The following is a 21,481-nucleotide window of genomic DNA, read 5'->3' as shown; positions in this document are numbered from 1 at the left end:
TACAAATGTTAGAGTGATGACACATATGAGGAGCACGCGAACCATGCGACGGGCATACGCACGCGCGTGCCTGGGCACTTGATGACATAGTTTGCCCTTCACATACTCGTATCCATGCCTTTGGCCCGAGTATGGGTTAGATGTTGGATATACGTGAAGCCAATTTCCATTATTATAGGAAGTTGTTTCTTATTTTATGAATATCTAAGATTGAGACTCAGAAGTGATGTGTATCCTTCATTATATTCCCTATTTGTGCGGTGACCATATTTTGTGGGATTAGATTCCCATAGATATAGGAGATCTAATACAAAAGGGAAAGGATATCATATGATCTCTTTTGAGAGATAGGCTTTCTCACTCCTATAAGATAGGAAGAGAGATGGGCACATAAAACTCCTCAAAGATTGGGGGAGAAATATTTACGTGGGTATGATTGGAAGACTTATTCTAATCCTAGTAGATGCAGGAACTCTATGGGAATTAGAAATAGACTAATGATGGATCACGTGAGTCTCTTGGTCTCTCTGTAAAGTTAAGTCTTATAGAGAGAGAGAATAGATTGAAGAACTATGTAAGGAAAAATCCAGAGAGTTAATGGTTAGTTCTTTAGTTCATGGGTGGATATTCTAGAGAGAGAAAGATCTTGTTTTAGGGTTTGAGAGAGAGATATTGTAACCCCTCATATTCTCCATGCTTGCATGGTGTTTTTCTGATTAGTGGAAGAGAACTTTGTTGTCCCGTGGATGTAGGCAACTTGTCGATCCACGTAAATCTTGGTGTCTCTGTTCTTTTATTTTTTCCGCACTATTTTTATTTCACTTATTTTTGCCAAACCTTAGTTTTTATCCTCTACAATTGGCATCAGAGCCTTAGGGTTGTTTAAGATCCTTGTTAGGTTTGTGGTAGATCACAGATCTTTGAAGATGACCGGAGGAAGCTCAACCAGATATGAAATTCTAAAATTTGATGGTTTGGACTTTTTATCCTGAAAATTAAAGATACATGTGACGTTGGTGAAAGATGGTTGTGTCGTGGCTTAGAAGGTCGAGAAAATAAACCGAAAAAGGTGGATGATGAAGAATTTGATGAGAAGGATGAATTGGCCAGGGCAGACATTTTTTTGGCATTTGATGAGTCTGTTTTATTCAATGTCTCATCAGAAACGTCCGCGAAAGATTTATGTGATAGGCTGAAAAATACTTATGAAGGTAAGTCTCTTCCTAATAAAATCTTTATTTGTCGCAAACATTATAATCTCAAGATAAGAGATGATGCATCTTTGCATGGGCACTTAAATGAGTTTTAATGCATTGATTAACAAGTTGATGTAACTGGATATAATGTCAGAATCTTGGGATGTATTAATTATGAACATCAGTGGTGCAAAATCTATTTAATCTAATTTCGTTGTTTCAACACTTCTGATAGAGGAGTCTAGGTGAAAGTTTGGTCAGAATTCCTCTGGGAATATGTTTGTAGCATGGGGAAGATCAATAGAGAGAACTATGAGTAGAGAACAGTCAACATCTAAATCAAGATGGAGTAAGAAGTAAAGTATTGAAGCTATGGAAATTTAGGTCATATGAGAAATGATTGGAAGACACAAAAAAGGAACTAGGAAGCCCCTAAATCTGATTCTAATGAGAAAGCCTAGTTCAAGTAGTTCTCAAGGAAATCTAGTAGAAGATGTTGACTTTTCTGAAGATGGAAAAGTTGTCTATGGATAAGGAGGAAGTTTTGCAATATTGGCTACTTGATTTAGGTGCATCTTTTATAGGACTCCACATAGGGATTGATTCTATAGGTACCAATCATGTTATGGAGGTATTGTTTACATGAAAAATAATGACTCATGTAAAATGGTGAGAGTTGGAGTTGTAAGAATCAAGATGTTCAGTGGTGGCATATGCATTATCCGGGGTGTCAGATATGTTCCGAGTCTCAGAAGGAGTCTCTTGTTTTTAAGAAAATTTAATGATCAATGTTGCAAGTTTACAGGTGAAAAATAATGTCTAAACATTCCAAAAAGAACACTAATGATTGTGACAGGAGAGTTAGCAATCAATTTGTACAGACTTCTTAGTGAAACAATTTTGGGAGAGGCCGATATTGTAGAGGTGGACCTTGACATGACGTGACACACACGTTTGGGTTATATAAATGAGCGTGGACTCAAAGTACTTCTCGATAAAAACCTTCTCCCTGGTTTAAAATCTTTTAATTTAGATTGTTGTGAGTCATGCTTGTTTGAAAAGCAAAACAAATTGCATTTTGCTTTATCCACCGTTAGAAGTAAAGATTTTTTGGAATTGATACATTCAGACACATGGGAATAATCTGTTGTTTCTTTAGGGGGAGCTGCATATTTTACCACTTTTATTGATGAATTTTCAAGAAAATGTGGGTTTACATGCTGAAAAAAAAAATCAGACGCCTTCAGTTGTTTTAAAAAATTTAGGACTTTAATAGAAAGTCAGAAAGACAAGAGCATTAAATGTCTAAGAACTAATAATGTGGGAAAATTTTGCTCTGGTGAATTTAATAATTTTTGTAGTGGGCATGATATTGCTAAGCATTTGACAGTTCCTGTAACACTTTAGTAAAATGATGTTGCTGAGAGAATGAATCGTACAATTATGGAGTGTGTCAGGTGTATGTTGAGTGCTGCCAGGTTAGAGCAATGTTTTTGGGCAAAAAACTATTCGTACAACTTGTTTCCTAATCATTAGGTTTACAGTTCTGCTATTGACTACAAGACGCTAGAAGAGATTTGGACAGATAAAACTGGTGATTATTCTTTTCTTCGTGTTTTTGGCTGTGACGCATGTTCTTTGATTCCAAAGGAGAAAAGAACTAAGTTGAATGAAAAATCCAAGAAGTGTATTTGTTTTTGCTATGCTGATGGTACAAAGGGGTACAGATTATGGGATCCTATTGACTACAAGGTTGTAGTTAGCCGAGATATTATTTTCAATAAAACTTTCATGCAGAAGAAGAAAGATGTGCTAGATGCAAAAACTGTTGAGGTAGAATACACCTACGAGAACCAGTGAGATGTTGTTCAGGACCAAGAATTTGAAATTGTCTAAGAGCTTGAAGAATATTTAGGTGATCTTGAATTAAGAAGGTCTGATACACCTACAAATGCTCTTATGATGCTTAACGATTATGTCGTGTCTTATGCTTGCCTAACAGAAGAGCGTGAATCGATTTTTTTTCGTGAGGCATGTGACATCGATGAAGCCAACCAATGGAGAAAATCTATGGAAGAAGAGATGGGGGCCCTGCGAAAAAATAAAACATAGGACCTCATTGAACTACCAAATAAGCGAAAGGCAATTAGTTGCATGTAGGTCTTCAAGAAGAAAAAAGGTCCTGATGATACTGTTGAAATGTATAGAGCTCGATTGGTTGTGAAAGGATATGCTCAGAAATCAGGTATTGATTTTGATGACTTTTTTTTCTCTTGTTGTGCGCATGTCCACTATTAGAGTTGTTTTAGCTATGACTGCTGTTCTTGATTTAGAGTTGGAACAATTAGATGCGGAAACTACATATTTGCATGGTGACTTAAAAGAAGAAATTTATATGACCCAACCTGAAGGTTTTATTGAGGAAGGTAAATACAATTTGGTTTGTAAGCTCAAGAAATCATTGTTCATGTTGAAACAGATGCTGAGGTGTTGGTACAAATGATTTGAATCTTTCATGTTGAGTTTGAATTTTCGTAGATATGAAGCTGACCATTGTGCCTATTTCCACGGATATGGGGATGTAGGCTTTATTATCTTGTTATTATATGTCAATGACATGATTGTTGCAGGACCAAACCAGGAGAATATTGCAACACTTAAAGCTCATTTGGCTAGGGAATTTGAGATGAAAGAATTGGGAGCCGTTAATTGAATTCTTGGGATGAGTGTATTTAGAGACAGGAAGAACGTGAAAATATTATTAACTCAAAAGAGTTATGTGGAGACGGTTATGCGATCCTTCAATATGCAGAATGCCAAACCGGTTAGTACCCTGTTTCTTGTGCATATGAAGTTGTCTTCGAAACAATGTCCTAACACCGGAAAAACACAGATGTTTTGAGTACAATATTCATCTACAGTAGGGAGCCTCATGTTTATTATGGTTAGCACCAGACCTGACATGGCACAAGCAATGGGAGTTGTGAGTAGATATATGGCAAATTCTAGCCATGATCATTAGACCGCTGTGAAATGGATCCTTGGATATTTGAAGGGAATTTGCCATGCTGGTATATGTTATAGTGGAACGGATTTGAAAGTCACTGATTATGTCGATGGTAACTTTGCAGGTGACTTGGATAAAAGAAAGTCCACTACCAGATATATATTTTCTTTGGGAGGTGGTGCAATTAGTTGGTTATCGAGGTTGCAATCTGTGGTGGTGTTGTCTTCTATAGAGGCTGAGTACATGTCACTTGCTTATGCATCTAAAGAAGAAATTTGGCTAAATAGGTTACTTAGTAGGTTTCGAGTTGTGCAAAAATGTATTATGCTTCATTGTGATAACCAAAGTGCATTTTTTCTAACAAGGAATCCAACCTTTCATGACAAGACGAAGCATATTGATGTTTAGTATCACATTATTCGTGATGTAGTAAAAGATGAAAAAAAAATTTATTGCAGAAAATTCATACTGATAACAATCTAGCGGATATTTTGAATAAACCCACTGGGAAAGAGAAGTTTACTTGGTGCAAAACTTCTTTGGGGCTTGTGGTTACTTGATGATTAGTAACTGATGGGCAGTAGTTTCTTGAAACAAACTAGTCAGAATGAAAATATGCCTTCATGTGGGAGAATGTTGGCGATACGTGAAGCCAATTTCTGTTATTATAGGAAGTTGTTTCATATTTTATGGATATCTAAGATTGGGGCTCATGTGATGTGTATCCTTCATTATATTATCTATTTGTGTGGTGCCATATCTTGTGGGATGAGAATCCCATAGATATAGGAGATTTAACACAAGGAAAGGATATCATGTGATCTCTTTTGAGAGATAGGCTTTCCAACTGATATAAGATAAGAAGAGAGATGGACACATGAAACTCCCAAAATATAGTAAGAGAAATCCTTGTGGGTAGATTTGGTAGACTTACTTTAATCATAATAGATGTAGGAAATCTATGTGAATTAGGAATAGGCTAAAGGTGCATGACGTGAGTCTTTTGGTCTTTCTATAAAGTTAAGTGTTGTAGAGAGAGAGAGAGAATAAATTGAAGAATTATGCAAGAAAAAATATAGAGAGTTAACGTTAGTTCTTTAGTTCTTAGGTGGATTTTCTAGTGAGAGAAAGACCATGGTTTAGAGCTTGCGAGAGAGAGAGAGAGCTTGTAGTCCTTTGTATTCTCCATGCTGGCATAGTCTTTTTCTGATTAGTGGAAGAGAACTTTGCTGTCTTGTGGACATAGTCAACTTGCAGAACTACCTAAATCTTGGTGTCTTTGTTCTTTTATTTTTTCTGTACTATTTTTATTTCACTTATTTTTGCCAAACCTTAGTTTTATCCTCTACATTAGACTCGAGGCTCGATATTTTTTGTGAGCATAGCTCGTGTGGGACATCTAATAGTCACTAGCTATTGAAGAAATGGAGGTTTGTAATAGCAAGCATCAAGTTAAGCACATGCATATAACTTATGACTGTTAGTGGCATGTGTAACCATTCCTACAATAATTGGGCAACCTCTAGGAGCTCTATAATAGGGGTCTTTTTTTCCCATACAAATAATACTCTTACAACACTCTTCTTCTACTTTTCTCACACCATTCTCTACGAAATTCCAGAGAGCATGACAAAGCATTCGTCTCTCTCTTTCTCTCTCTCTTTTTATACTAATTTTTTCCCTCTTTCTTTCTCTATACAACACAAGACTCTGGTGTCTACTGCGGCCTTCAAGCTTAGGTGCATAAGATCTTTAGAATATCAAAAGACACCTTTATGTTTTCTTGTATCTCGAGTATGGATTGCCCACATTATTTACAGTATCGAAGGGGGGCAAATGTTGTCTCAAGAAAGCACTCTCTTAACTTTTTAAATTTCATCTTCGAGATGGATTTTGGATATAGACTACCATGATTATATATCTTAGAGAGAAAATGAGTTTTAAATTTTGAAATGGAATGTTTTATCTTTTTTAGATTATTTATTTTAATTATTTAAAAAATGTTAGATTTGTACTATTTTTGTAGCTCTTAATTCACAGACTTGAGGAAGAAATAGGGTTTACAGTAACGGTGAAGTTTGTATAAGGTTGCATTTATATAAACGTTTTTCATAAGTTAATCCACTAATAATTTTGTTTGTGTTGAGTGAGTACGTTTTTCATAAGTTAATCCACTAATAATTTTGTTTGTGTTGAGTGAGTGTGGCCATTAAAGGCCTTATGAGTGCTTGTAAAATGAAATGATGCATTAGAATATGAACTAAGTGGGAGTGTGGTCCCTCATGGACCATACTAAGCAAACGATGTTTGCTGATACTGGACTGTATTCGACAGTCTAAGCCAGTCAGTTGGGAAAAACCCCGTTACCTGATCATAGAGTATAAACTGATAAGGGTTCTAATGAGTCATCCATTGATGAGGTCGGAGTATGCCTGGATGAGTGAGCCGAAGGACTGTGTGACCCTTGTATGTGATGGTGGCCTTTAGAGACGGGAGGTAAAGCCTCATCCATGTACCATCACACGACATGCATATTGATAGACCGTTTTAGAAAAGCAAGTTACATTTCAAGGTGAACGTATGCATGTGCTAGAGATACCCATATGCACCATATGAGCTGTGGTCGCATCAGGTATAATTGACATTGGCCCATCTCTACGGGAGAACCTGAAATCTGCAGACTGGGATTACGACCCCTTGGCTTATCGGCTAGACTTTGGTGACCCACTAATGAGGCTCTGCATGGATTGTGGGTCATGAGAAACACTGTGTCGGTTGATAAAGCAAGTGTGGACAGTAGTCTACAGTTGAAGGTGAAGTGCCCCAAATTATTCATTTTTAGACCATATGGATCCTTATCCATTCTAATTAATTTAATTGTGTTTATTTTATGATGATATGACTTTAGAATTATTATTTGAATTTTTCTAGATCTCTGGATATTTTATTTATAAAATTTGGAATTATAAAAACGGAGATATTGATTTTAATGTTTTAAATTTTCAAATTAATTCTAAAAGCATTTATTGATTTTTAAATATTTAAAAATAGCATTGAGGCCCATTGTGCAGGGCCCACCATGAAATTGGATTGTGCCACCCATGTGGTATAGCGAAAGAGGCACACCCCACTCTTACATCACTCAACGAAGGATTTATGATTAAGGGGTTTAGGGTATAGCGAAAAGAGAATCCATCTCTCTCAAACTAGATTGTAAGGGAATTCACCTAGGGGTTGACTTTGTGATTAAAGGGGTTCATATTCTATTGGTGTGGCTTGGTTTAAACTTGATTTCTTGGTTGAGATTGAAGGTTTATTATTGATCTCGCGTCATTGGATGATGGTGATTATGGGGTGTAATAAGCATAGTTAAGGTAATATCCGGCACTTTCTTTTTGTTTCTCCCCATATTTAATTATATTGTCTTTATATTCTCAAGCATAATAATTGTGAATATTTTTTTTATTTAAAAAAATTGGTTTAAAGACATCAAATTTTTTTAAGATTTTGAATTTGTTAATTTAATTTTATTTGAAGCAAGAGTTATTGATATAAAATTACTTGTAAGTGATGTTTCTCAAAAGAAGAAAAAAAAAAAAATAGTGAAAAGAAGAAATAAAATATCGCTTTAGTCTTTGTTTCGCTTTGTTCATCATTTGATTTAAGTTTGTGGAATTTAGAAGTGTGTCCCAAATCCCAAAGCATACCCAATAATCGCCGGAATCAGGAGTGTGCACCCGTTAAGGACCTTCTCTATTCGAGTCATTTATACCTGCGATAGCACACTGTACTCGGATATGATGATGTGTTTGTCAACATGGAACATTTCAAGACATATTTAACATATACAAATATTCTTTGTCCCTGTAGACCCAACGGACACCTTACCCGTCCCATCACAATCAAGAGAGAAGACAAAAGACCAGGTTTTCATAAGACCGCACCCGTGTATATAGAAATGCGGGCGTATTAATAAATCTATTTTTGAGATGGATTTTTGGACTCAAATTTTAAAGAGGTGTAATCTTTAACCCGGGATCATAAATAAAAAAAACTATGTGAATTTTACAAAATAAAAATAATAATTTTAATAAAAAAATATTTGTACCGTTAGTTTTCATTTTTTTTAAATGGAACACCTTCCATCTTTAACGTGAATTTTTTACACTTTGCGTATGCAGTAGTATTGCGGTCCAGCCCGTATAAAACAATTTTTCGAAAAAGAAAAAACAGAAGTTTCATTTCTCCAAAACCCATTGGCTAGTTTCACAAGGATAAAAAACAGCCAGATTTTTTATATGGTTTTGAGGTGGGCATTGGATAGATTTGTGGATTAGAGGTTTCACATTCAATGGCGGGGGCCGCCTTAGATTTCCATTTTTTAATGGTTCTCTCTCTCAAATTAAATCGGAAACCGGCCAAAAAAAAGAAAAAAATCCATATCATCTCTCTCTCTAATCTTGTTTGGGAAAAAAAAACCCATAATCTCAAGTGGGTGTTTCTCAAAATCCTCCATTTCGATTTCGAAACACTTGGAAGTTTGGAAATTCATGGCTACTGCTTCTCTTTTAGAGGCAATTTCAATAGCAAGAGACGCCCCAAAACTCGCAGGATTGAAATGGAACCCTTTGGTTAGGCCCCCAGTTCGGAGGGCGTTTTATCCTGCGTCGAAAACCAGGGATCTTTTGAGAGCCGCAATGCTTCGTATAGAATGTTCAGGCCTCAAAAACATGGTGGTGTGGAAAAGAGATGAGGAGAAAGAAAATCCATTTAATGGGGCTTTCAAAGTGATTGGTAAATTGCTCAAGGCGTTGCAGAAACCTGCCATGGTGGCCATTGTTTTGGGTCTTCTTTTGTGCTATGATCCTCAATCTGCCCTTGCAGCTTCAGGGGGTAGAGTGGGTGGGCGTTCGTTCTCTTCTGGTTCTGCTTCTTCAAGGACTTACTCGGTTCCTGGTCGAGCTTTTTCGTACTCTGTTCCTTATTCAGCACCTTCTCCTTTTGGATTTGGTGGTGGTGTTTATGTGGCTCCCGCTTTTGGTGTTGGCTTTGGGGCTGGCACTGGTATTTTCCTGCCATTAATGGCTTTCGCAGCTGTAGTTTTGGTTTCGGGGTTTCTCTCTGATCGAACAGATGATGGAGTTCTTTCGGCCACTCAGAAAACGAGTGTACTCAAGCTTCAGGTTTGAAAATTCCCATTCCATCTGTTAAATTTTGATTGAACATTCTAATGTTAAATTTTGATTGATTCATGTTTGGTTTGTATCTGTTTTTGAAGGTGTAATTCATTTGTGTAGCACACTTTCTTTTTTCTCTTTGCATCTCGGGGTTCAGTTGGGTAATATTTGGAGTATCTGAAATGTAAATTGTGTTTGCATCTAAGTTTGTGTGAGAGAGATTTTTGGTTAAGTCCAGTTTGAGAGGGAACTTCTTGACTGGTGGCACGTTTTATTTCATTTTCTTGACTTTGATAGATGTGGGTGGCTTTCTTTATTCTTCTGTGTCAATGGGTCAGTTAGGCATTCTTTCTTAGCTATAAACTGTTTGTAATAATGTTTATGTGAAGGAGATTCTTGGGTAATTCCTCTTTCAATAACTTCAAGGCTGGTGATTATTGTCCACTGTTTTATAGGTTTGGGCAGTTTAAGATTGGTAATTTTCTTTTCCTTTTTCTGTTTTGAAGGTTGGAAGTATCTAATTTGTAAGCTGTTTTAAAATATTTGTAAGAAGTTTCTGTTTTGAGAGGAGAGTTCCTCTTCCATTCATCTAACTGTTTGGCTGGTGACTGATTTCGTTTTCTTTTCCAATGTTTGACAGATATCGATAGTTTCGATTGGGTAGCTTTCTTGTTCCTTGGTCTGCTTTTTTGTTAAGTTGAGCTTTGTCGAAGCATAGAAATTCTAGGGTAACGCAATGAATTGATGTTTTTTTGATAAACTTGTTTGTATAGTATTATGATGAATAAAAGTTACTTATGAGTCATATGTGCATACAGAGTAGACAAAAGGGGGGTCTAGCCTTTATCGACCTTCTAAATTCCACAAACAAGTGTACTGTATCAAAAAATACCTATGATTGAAAGTTTTGTAGTGTTTGGTTTAACTTTCTATGGGTGATTGAGAGTAAGTGTATTGCTGATTTGTCCCTGTTTGGCCAGGCCATAGGCAATGATACTGGCTTCATGCCACACGTGCTGAAATGAGATGTTGAGCAGTGCACTCAGCACGAAAATTTCCTCAAATATTTGGTTGAGTCTCCGCAAAGAAATAGATTTCCTGTTATCCAGTTGATGGTGTTTATGGTGTCCCCTTCAACCACTAATTAGTTGCCCCATGTCCTGTTGAACAATATGAGATCTCTCTAAGTGGAATATTCCTCTTTCACTAGTACTACTGCTTGGTTGGTGAAAAGTTTCTCTCTCTTATCCAATGTTTGATAGATTTGGGAATGGTCATTTTCTTTTTCCTTTTTGTGTATGGCATTTAGTTGGGCAAGGTTAGGCATATATATCCTTTACGTGAGAGATATTTGTTTGGTAATTTTTGTTTGAGATGATCTTGAACCATTTAGGCATATATATATCCTTTAGTCTGTTTATATTCCTTTACATGAGAGATATTTGTTTGGCAATTTTTGTTTGAGATGATCTTGAACCATTTTTGGACTTTGATGAGCAAGGCTTATGCATACATGATAATGCATTTGTGTGGTATTTCTGTTTTTTCATAGGTTGGTTTATTGGGCATGGCGAGGTCATTGCAGAAAGATCTTGATCGGATTGCTGAAACAGCAGATACATCCAATCCTGGGGGACTTCATTATGTATTGACAGGTTGAGCTCCACTTCTTCCTGTCCCCTCTGTCTGCAGAAGTTCTTGGGTGATTTTTAATCATGAATTATGCGAAATGCTCTTGTACTGAGTTTGTATATGTGTTTATGCTCTTGCCCTCACATGACGATCTTTAAGTGTATATAAAACTTCCACTTATGTTGGCTCATGCCACTTATGTTGGCTCATTAACTTTGGTTGCAGAAACTACCTTGGCTCTTCTTCGTCATCCAGATTGTTGCATCTCTGGCTACTCATCGGTAAGCTAATTTGTTTCACCATTACACTATTATTGGAGCATATTTTTGCTTGTTCCTGCCTCTCAACTAGTAAAAGTCTGAGAGATGAATGAATGAATGAAAGAATATGAAACCTTGCTTGTTCTGCATGTAGTATTGAGTCCAATCTTAGTTCAAGGACCTTTTATAGGGCATCATGCTCGTTGCAACTCCCCTTAATCCTCTGTGAGATAATTTTCTTCCCCTTGACATTATTATTGAGGATCTTACCCCAGAAAGCAATATAAAAATGATAACAATTGAGTGCGCTTGTTACTGGTGACCTAATATGTACTGGATAATGTATTACTCTGATGGAGAGTTATTTACAGAAACATATGCGCTATGTGAAGCGTAGTGGTGAAATCTCAAGATGTTCACTTGAAAGTGACATGCTACTGATTGAGAAAGGGTGTATTCTAAAAGACATATTGTTACTTACATTTGGAAGATAGCCTAGTGGGTTTGGAGCTCTGATGGTTGTTGGATTTAGTGTAAAATTTAAAAACCAAATAAAAAGATCTACGTTGGATGTTCTACAAAAATGCAATGGGCATATTTTTATCTTTATTGAATACTTAAACAATAAGAAAGGACAAATCATGGGGCTTATCTCATTTATTTTATCTTGTCCAACAATACAGAGCATGCCAAATTCATAAATTGAGAAGAGGTGTGACGAGGGAAACACTTTGATCAGAGACCTACATCTCTGGGATGGTCTTGCATTTCATGTCAAACCGCCAAGTTTTCAAGTAGCACATATGTTGGCAATCAATTGAACCTCCTCATTCACACAGATTGGCCTATCTTTCACTTGCACAAAGCATGTCCAAGATGCAAGCCGATACGATACACTTTTGGTATTAGTCATTCTTTTATTGTCCACAAATATTGGAGACAGATATGTATCTGCTGCTTGTTACAGTAATGTGTCGAGCGTTGCATGCATGTTGCTAATTTATACATGATATAGGGCCAAGGGAATGGAGCCTGCACTAGTGGCATGGGTTTGGTGGGCTAGGCTGCTATGCTTGCGTTAGATTTTAAGGTATAGGTTTGATGGAACTAGTGGTAGGGTAGTTGTGGTAGTGTGGAGGATTTCTTGAAGGGTTAGGGTGTATGAAAGTGTGGGTGGAATAGAATTAGGTTAGGTTTGATGAAAGTAATTGTTAAGGATGCATATTACTCCTTTAGGGTAATTCTGTGATTTCTGTTTATATTTTTACTTATAATGTATTAGGGATATAAGTTGAGTTTCTCTTATGACCCTAATCTGAAGTGGGTTACACATATAAGAGAAATATCATGGATGTGGAGTGGTACGCGGTCCTCATTTTCTTCTTCTTTTGTGTTCGCTCTTCAAAGGCTTGGAGTTTTGCTACTTCATATTTCTTTCATGGTATGACAGTAGGATTCAAAGATCTTCTCAACATAACCATCCCAATCAAGGTAACCCATAATCTCTTTTTTCTTCACCTCTTGTTTCTTACCTTCTCTAATCTCTATCTCTCTTCTTTTGTCAAAACCTTAACCGATCTGCTTTCAAAACCCAAAGCAAATCTGCCTTGTGCATCTTTTTCCCGCTTAATTTCCTTTCATCTGAACTCTAACCTTAAAACCCTAATCCATATCTAAAACCTAATAACTTCTCATCCAAAGTCCTAACCTGAAAAACCTAATTGATCTCCCTAAAATCACTCATCTAAACCTAATTGTTTTGCTGTATTTGTGGAAAACTATTTTAGAAAATAAAAATATATCAAAAAGATTAGCCCATTTCTCCATGAGGTTAGGGAGAAATGGGCTAAACAAAATGGTGATTTTGTGATGTTTTGCTGTATTTGTGGAAAACTATCGTAGCAAAGAACAACATATCAAAAAATCAGCCCATTTTTCCATGGGGTTTGGGAGAAATGGGTAAAACAAAGTGGTGATTTTGTGATGTTGTGGTGTATTTGTGGCCCATGGTGAATGTTAACTTGAGGTAACACAGGAGCTGCTACAATAAACCTCCTTTAGTAAGTGGTACCAAGTGGCATTGGATTGACCCCAAATTTTCAGGTCACTTTTGAGGACCTTTCTATCATCCTTCAAAGTTCCGGGTCCATAGCATACCGATTTTCCGGTGGTCTCTTTGTAAACCAACCCACTTTTCCGTGGTGCACAAGCCACAATCGAAGCTATCAAAATTGATTCTAGAATATCTCGGCCTCCAAACATCATAATGGCCTGATATTTGGGGTATATCTTGGGGGTATATTGAACTAGATTTAGGTTCAATTTCAGGCTGCATCCTCCTCGATAAGGTTTCACCCACAACCTTTATTTGCTGTCTGTGCATATGCGTTTTGGTTGCAATTGATCCCAAGGCTCAAGGCCTTTATTCTTGTGGTCCTCCATCATCTAAAATGAGGATCCTCCAAAATTGGCCCCAGTATCGTTTGTTGGCCTTTCCCCAACCTTAAGATATCTCTGGCAGTTTCCTGGCGTATATGTTATCAGATATCTGTCAAAGTGAACAACCCTGTGCTTTTGTGGTGAGTAGGCCATCCTTGATTAGGAACCATCATTTTTCCTGCCTTTTAAGGGTTTTTCAAACAAAATGAGGCTTGGTTGCCCATCCCTATTTTGTAAGCCGACTTTTGGGTACGAGTTGCCATGTACAGTGTGTCGAATGCTTTGATACAGAGAACCGCACACTAAAATTGTATAGTCAATAAGCACTCATAGGTTGTTTGAATGCAAGCCTTCTCCTTATGTTTTAGCACAAGTGTTGGGCTCATCTCAACAGCCAAGGAGGTCTGAGACACTTTGAATTTGCTCAAGCCCCGGTTTCTAAGTCAAGGTGAATGCATTTGTGATGAAAATAACGAAATAAAGAAGAGGTAATTGTAGCACTAACATGTATTTCACTAAGGTAAGAGCATAATTTTCAGAGGAAGTCATTATTTCCCACGAGGACCTGTCCCTTCTCTGTTGCCATTAATTTTTGTCAAGAGCATAATTTTGAAATAAAATAATTATTTGTAATTAATATTTTGTTTTATATAATGACTTTCCTAAAATAGAATACTTTCGATATCTTGAGTCTATAATCTAGGAAAATGGAGAGATTGAGGAAGATTTCACACATAGAATTAGAGCTGGGTGGGCGAAGTGGAGATGTGCAATAGGAGTTTTATGTGATCACCACATATTAATGAAGTTGAAGGGGACGTTCTATTGGACACATGTGAGACCAACTTTGCTTCATGGCATGGAATGTTTGTGGTCAAGAAACAACATATGCATAGGATGAGTGCGGCAGAGATGAGAATATTGAGATTGATGAGTGGCAAGATAAGATAGGATAGTATTCAGAATGAATATATTAGAGGGAACTTGGGGGTAATAGGCCACAAGATGAGGGAAAGTAGACTTGGGGGGCTGGCCATGTGCAATACAGACCCAATACAACATTAGTTAGGAGATGCAATTTGGTTCAAGTGGAAGGCTCTAAAAGGGCATGGGGAATACCCAAAAGGACATGGATGGAAGTAGTGAAAAAAGATATGGGACTTATGGTCGTACTTAAGGTATGACCTTGATAGAGTAGAATGGTGGAACAAGATTCGTGTAGCCGATCCCGAATAGTTGGGATAAGGCTATGATGATGATGTTTGTAAGAACATTTCTAGAATTATCTTATTTGTTATCCGCATAACATATTGTTTTGAAGATGTGGGAATATGGTGCATGCAGGTGATGCTTCTAGCACACTTGTGGGCTAGAGAATCACATGGTGCCCATGTGAACCCCAACCCTTTTATGTCATTTATGTTTGTTTTGATGAAATAGGAAGAGAGGTGTGCTCTATATATTTGAGAATTATCTTATTTTTGGAATGATTTATTTTCAAAACTTCTTCTCATAATTCAAGAGATTCATTATGTTTTAAAATTTTGGAATGATTTATTTTCAAAATATTTGAAGCTATATCCATGGATATTGAATTGGATTAGACTAAGAGACTTTCTTTTTGCGAATAGTTGTGGGACAAGGAACCCATGATAAGGGTGTACACATCCTTAGAATGATGGTAGCTGATCCTAGGAATGGAGGGTTGAGATTGAAGGCTTCTCTCACCTTACAGATCTCCTTTGTTTAAGGCAAGGTCTGCTCCTCAATAAACCCTAACCTTAAATATTATGTCTCCCTATATATATATAAAAAGATTACGTTATAAAAGGCCCATTCTGTTCCCTCTCCCATTTGCCAAATGTGAGCCTTGCAAGCTTTGAAAACCATGCCTCTTCCTAAAAGTTTCAAAAGATTTTTGTGGCCTAGAAGGTGAGGATAAAGGACCAAATGTAAATGAGATCTCTAGGCTTACCACTAGGTACTGGAGTGTTCTATTGGCTAGTCGCGAATGATGGTCCACTCTGTCTCATGACCCAACAGATCTATGCTTTACAGTTTATGACAGAGACACATAATTGGCCACGTCAAAGTCACCCTATTTAAGCTTTCTATCATCAGGTTTGAAACCATGAGATATGTTAGAGTTGTCGGGCCTGACCTTCTTCCTGTCTTGTGAGACTTTTGGCTTCCCAAAAGAGGATTTACATTGGACTTTGGCTAGAGGTTGGTACAACATCGATCAAAGGAGATTTGGTGTGGGGTGTCCTAAGTCCTTGAAGGTGATTCACGGGTAGTTCTATGGTTAGTTGTTTGCTATTTCTGTGTCAGTTCTTGCATTTTTTTGTGTGAGCGTGGCAGCAAACTTGGTATGTGAAATTCTCTTGTTTTGTAGTTGAAAGGCATTGAAATTTATTTTTTGAGATTAGTGCATAACAGCCTTTGTATGGCATACAGCCGATAATTGATGATATTGCTGGAAAATTTAAGATTTGATACTCGCCAAGGTTTATTGTTACCGCTCGCAATTGCTACTACGACTTTTTTGCTTTTTGCCTTGTGTAAACCTTTTGCGGTTGTCATATTAAAATTCTTTCGCTTGGAAAATTGAAAGTAAAAAGAATAGGAGATCCAATAAGTTGTAGCATTAATATATGAGGTTGTTAGGTCATCCTTCTTTGGTACTTCTCTCTCTTTTTTTTCTTTTCCAGGCCGTGCAATAAAATCCTTTGTTTGAATGAAGTAAATTGTTTTTTTATGCAGGTTGATGTAAAAAGAAGCGTAGACGATGGGGAGAAACGTTTCAATCAACTTTCCATTGAAGAACGGGGAAAATTTGATGAAGAGACTTTGGTCAATGTGAACAACATCAAGAGGCAAAGTGTAACAAGCCAGAGATCCAAGGGTTTTGGTAACGAGTATATTGTGGTATGATTCTTGTTTCATAGTTTATATTATAGCCAGCTATGAGTTCCATGTTAGTGCTTTTCTTTTTCTAATTTGCTATGGGGTGAATTTGGGGAGTTGGAAAGCTTGTTCTTGCACTGTGAGGATGGAGCATTTTACTGATATATCAGTATGCCGTTCTTGTCTACTCTTCCAATGGATATTGGAAACTGAGAGAAGCTCAAGGGCAAATAAACTTCTAAGGGGAAGGAATGATATTTATTCTAATATCATGTAGACCCTTATTAGTGTCTTCCATTTCGTTGGATATTGTGAATTTGAGAGAAGCTTAACGGAGAAATATTCTTCAAATAGCATGAATTGTGGATGTGCATGTATGTTTTTTTTTTTATTTTGAGAAATATTTGACTATATGTGCATGTACATTTTTGCTGGAGTTTTTCTGTTTCTGGCATTCATGTGTATAATGCGGCCTGGAAGAAAGATGAGAGGTATTAATGATTCTCTTTCTGATATACTTTGTTTTGCTGGCACATTTGTAACAAGATAGAGTCATTAGACTTGCACGAATCATTATGGTAATGGACTCAGGGTCAATTACTTGGAAAATTTTGAGTCATTCAGAGGGATTTCAATAGACAAAATAGTTCTAGTGATTCTGACAATGGGACAATTTTTTTTTTTGATAATAAAACCTTTAGATAAAGGAAAAAGTTTAAATAAGGTTGCAACCTTAAAATGTAAAACTTGTCGGGAAGCGATTGTACCGCTTACTGGTGTCAAGAGCGTTCAACTCCTTGAAGACAGCAGGAGCATTCCCATTACTCTGGGTCTAGTCAAAATTGTTTCCAGAAACCTAGTTCTCCGCGACACTATTTTGCAGTTTTGCTGAGAAAGGTTGCTCCAGTGTTCAGTGTTGAAGCAAGATTTCTGTGAGTGAAGTTGGCTCCAAGTGATATTTCACCTCTGGTAGAGACTTCCTCCAACTTTTTGGGTTATGGCTAGCCGAGGTTCAAAAGGTGAATTCTGGCCGCTGTTTAGTGAATACGCTGTCTTGAACCAAGGGAACAGCTCCCTCAAGGCACTGGAGGGTTATAGAACACTCGTTTTGAGGATCATTGACAAATCATGAAAAGAAATTGTTGTCTGTATTTCACTGCAAATTTTTCCCTCAATTCTGTCTCAGCTAAGCAGACTTCAACTCTGCTGTGGCCTCAGTTTCACTGGCATGTTACACACGTACACTGGCAGAGCAAGTCTCGGCAGTTTTACCTCAGTTTTTGGGCCAATCAAATTCTCGCTGCGGTTAAGAGAGAGCACGGCAATCTTTCACTGCATTTACTCTGTTTCCGGCGAATCTGACCTTTAAGAACTTAAGATTATTCTTTGGAAGAGTGAGTCTGTAAACTCGTGTTTAAGGTTTGAAGGACCTTGAAGCCAGCATTTGCAATTTCTTTATGCTAGGGCTTTTCTATCATGGATAAGTGGAGGTCTACTCAAGGTGGGTCATGGTTAGAAATACTTTTTAGATTACAAGAGGTTGGAAACCAATCAATACCGTTATAATAGTATACCTATACAAAATACAATAGGTGGCATGGAAGTGGACGTGGAATTAGTGAAACTTGGGGTGAACAATGTATCCGAAGCTACCGCTTTGGAGGTTGCTGCTCACATGCTTTGATTGTCAATAAATGCTTGTGAAGGATAAGACAGGACAAGCATCCTTGTTAGGCTAAATAGGGAAACAAAATGAAGGGTCAGGAGGAGGAAGTGGCATACATTATGTTTGCATTTCAATTAACCATATTTTGCATTGTATTTGAAATAGGCAATGGCACAGCTGACATAAAACTCATAGTGGAAGCAGTCATGGCAACTACACACTTTCTAATAGAATGCACAATAATCTGTATATGTTGCCCTCAGTGGGCTTCTTTTTTTGTCAAAATGACCCTAGAGGGGAGTTATGATATCTGGGATGTTGAAGCCGATAATGTGTCCAAATACTCAAAACCTTTATGTGGTAAAGATTTCCTATGTTAATAGATGAGAATTTTCCATCACTTGCAATGTTGTGAAGATAATTGCTAATGTATGCATCACATGTGACCTCCCCTCTCTCTCTCTCTCTCTCTCTCTCTCTCTCTCTCTCTCTCTCTCTCCTTCCCCCAACCTCTCTCGCTTTCTCTCTCTCTCTCGTCCCCCCCCCCCAAACACATGCGTACACAGGCACACACTCAAGGATATCGTATATGCATGGATATCCTTGTGGTGCATTCATACAAAATCTCTTTAGGTAAATTGGTACTGATATATGCCATTTTATATCTTATGCATTCTCTTCAATCTTGCTAGTTTTCAATGTTGTATCACTCCTACTTCTACTTTTAAATTCCTCATTTATCAGATCACAATCCTTGTTGCTGCTGAAGGAGTCCACAAACTTCCTTTAATTAACAGCAGCTCAGACCTGAAAGAGGCCTTGCAGAAGCTGGCCTCAATTCCCTCTAGTAAAACTCTGGTAAAATCATCGTTCCTCAATAATACATGTGAAGAAGCATTTGGATTATTCATTTATTCTTCAAATATTGATATGGTATTTTTTTGGGTAAATATATTCAAATATGGATTTTTGAGCAGGCAGTTGAGGTATTGTGGACTCCCCAGAATGAGGACGATACACTTACCGAACGAGAACTGCTGGAAGATTATCCACTTCTGAGGCCTCTTTGAGTATAATATATAGAGAAGAAAATAGTGCACTAAATGAGAAAGAAATTCTGAAACTGAACATTGTTTTAGATGTTATTGTACAGTAATCTGTAAATGTATAAAATGGTGGGGTTTACATTATCTTGAATTAAATACCAATAATTCAAGATTGAAATTAAAGTCATTTTATCAGTGTTAGGGGAACCTCATTCAAATAAGTTAAGGTCATATTCGAAGTAATACTAGAGCTATGATATTGGAGACCCAGATAACCGCTTCTCCTCCTGCAACTCATTCTTTTACCATTTGAATAAGAAGACCAAGGTATGTAGAGAGTTTATACAATTTGAATATGACCTTAATAACTTATACATTCTTTTACCATTTTGTATAAGGTTACAACATGCAAACTTGGAATATGTATTTCTGTCGCATTTTGTATAAAATTTGAGTAAGATATTGAGTGCATATTTAGAGAGAGAAAAAGTAGCTAGAGGGTTGTAGAGAGTCTAGATAGTCCTCAAAGGTCTATATATATGTATTTTGTTTTTTGTGAAGAAAGGAGTGAAATTTGACCTTGTAGCTTCCATATTATCGGCCAAAATTGGAATTTAAATGAACTTCGAACAAAAGCCTTCTTCCTCCCTCCTTCAAACAAGTGGTATTAAGCAACTCCTTGAGGTTGCTTCGGATCAAAATCAAAAGAGTTTACTAAATGAGTCAATGAAAGCTCTCTTTCTTATCTACCAAGGAAGGAATAGATGAAGTTGCTTCGGCTACAAAATTTAAAGCAAGTGTAGGAGATTCTTCATAATTCATCCAAGGGAGGTGATAAAGAGAATAAGTACGCCTTTTAACTCTTAGGGTTGAGTTTGAGGCTTTGCACATGAATGAATATTCTAATAATTCATAATACTTATTAAGAGTGTTAGTTGTGGCGAACCAGTTGAAAAGAAATGGAGACAAATTAGATAATGTTCGAGTAATAGAAAAAATGCTAGGATCACATGATCGAAAGTATGAGCATATCTTAGTAACCATTGAAGAATAAAAGGATTTCGAGACTATATAGGTTGCCGTCTTTACAATCCCATAAGCAAAGAATATACAAAAGGAAAAGTATACAAAAAGGCTCCAAGTTCATTGAAGCATGCACTTAATACCAAACTTACCGTAAAAGAAGACTCTCATGGAGGAAGAGGCCAAAGAGGTTGTGGTAATGGAATAAGAGGCTGAAAGACGTCAGGACCTACAAGCGCAAAGAGGATGAGGAAGATGTTATTTTCCATGGCCATATTATCACAAGGTATGAAAAGTCCAATGTCCAATGTAATTACAAAAAGTTTGGCCAGTGTAGTTCTAGTTGTAAATTCAGATCTTCAAGTGATGTGCATGAAAGGGCTAGTTTTGTTGAAAATGAAAATAAAGAATCAAACAAACATTTGGCCTTGATATGGGTCTAACCAACCACGTGTGGTTGAAAATAGTTATTTGTAGGCTTGAATGAAATAACTAAAGGCAAGTGATATTTGGAGACTTGTCTAAGAGACTGGTAAAAGACAAATGTAAAATCCTAACTAAATTGAAACATGGTGTTCATTGGTTTATTTCCAATGTGTATTATTTGCTGGATATGAAAAATATTATTTTGAGTTTGGGCAAATTCTTAAAGAAAGGCGATAACATTATCATGAAACATGGTAGCATTTTTTATAGACCAAATGAATGATTTGATTGTCAAAGCTGTCATGCCTAAGAATAGAATATTTCCATGAATATTCAAATTTTAAATGCCTTAAGTCTATTTTAAGTGATGAATCAAGGTTATGGTACTTGCGGCTTGGGCATATTAATTTTGGTGGCTTTGAGGTTATGGTCGAAGGCAAATATGATGAATGAGTTAGCATGGATAAAGCAACCTAGTAGTGTACGTGAAGGGTGTATTATAGGAAAGCAACATGGGGAAGTTTCGTGAGCGACAAATCAAGAAAAGCCACAGAGCTTATCCAACATGTATACATGGATTTATGCGAACCACTTAAAACTTTGTCACTTGAAAAAAGTCAGTATTTTTTAACTTGTATTGATGATTATAGTAGCAAACATGTGTTTATTTTCTTGAAGAAAACGCAGTAGTTTTTCTAGTAT

General features: G+C 36.9%; 1 protein-coding gene across 1 annotated transcript; it reads left to right on the top strand.

Annotated features, from left to right (window-relative positions):
* The first annotated feature begins 8,692 nt into the window (after positions 1-8,692).
* On the top strand, positions 8,693-19,600 carry LOC18448794 (myelin-associated oligodendrocyte basic protein). Its single transcript, XM_006858854.4, has 6 exons — positions 8,693-9,386; positions 10,933-11,035; positions 11,238-11,293; positions 16,475-16,639; positions 19,029-19,142; positions 19,262-19,600. The coding sequence occupies exons 1-6, from the start codon at positions 8,754-8,756 to the stop codon at positions 19,352-19,354; spliced, it is 1,164 nt and encodes a 387-aa protein (XP_006858916.1). The 5' UTR covers positions 8,693-8,753; the 3' UTR covers positions 19,355-19,600.
* The last annotated feature ends 1,881 nt before the right edge of the window (positions 19,601-21,481 follow it).

This window comes from Amborella trichopoda, chromosome 3 (genome assembly GCF_054954075.1).
Source record: "Amborella trichopoda isolate Santa Cruz 75 chromosome 3, AtrichopodaSantaCruz75HAP2 v2.0, whole genome shotgun sequence".
Classification (NCBI taxonomy): domain Eukaryota; kingdom Viridiplantae; phylum Streptophyta; class Magnoliopsida; order Amborellales; family Amborellaceae; genus Amborella; species Amborella trichopoda.
This window is presented reverse-complemented; position numbering and strand designations above follow the sequence as displayed.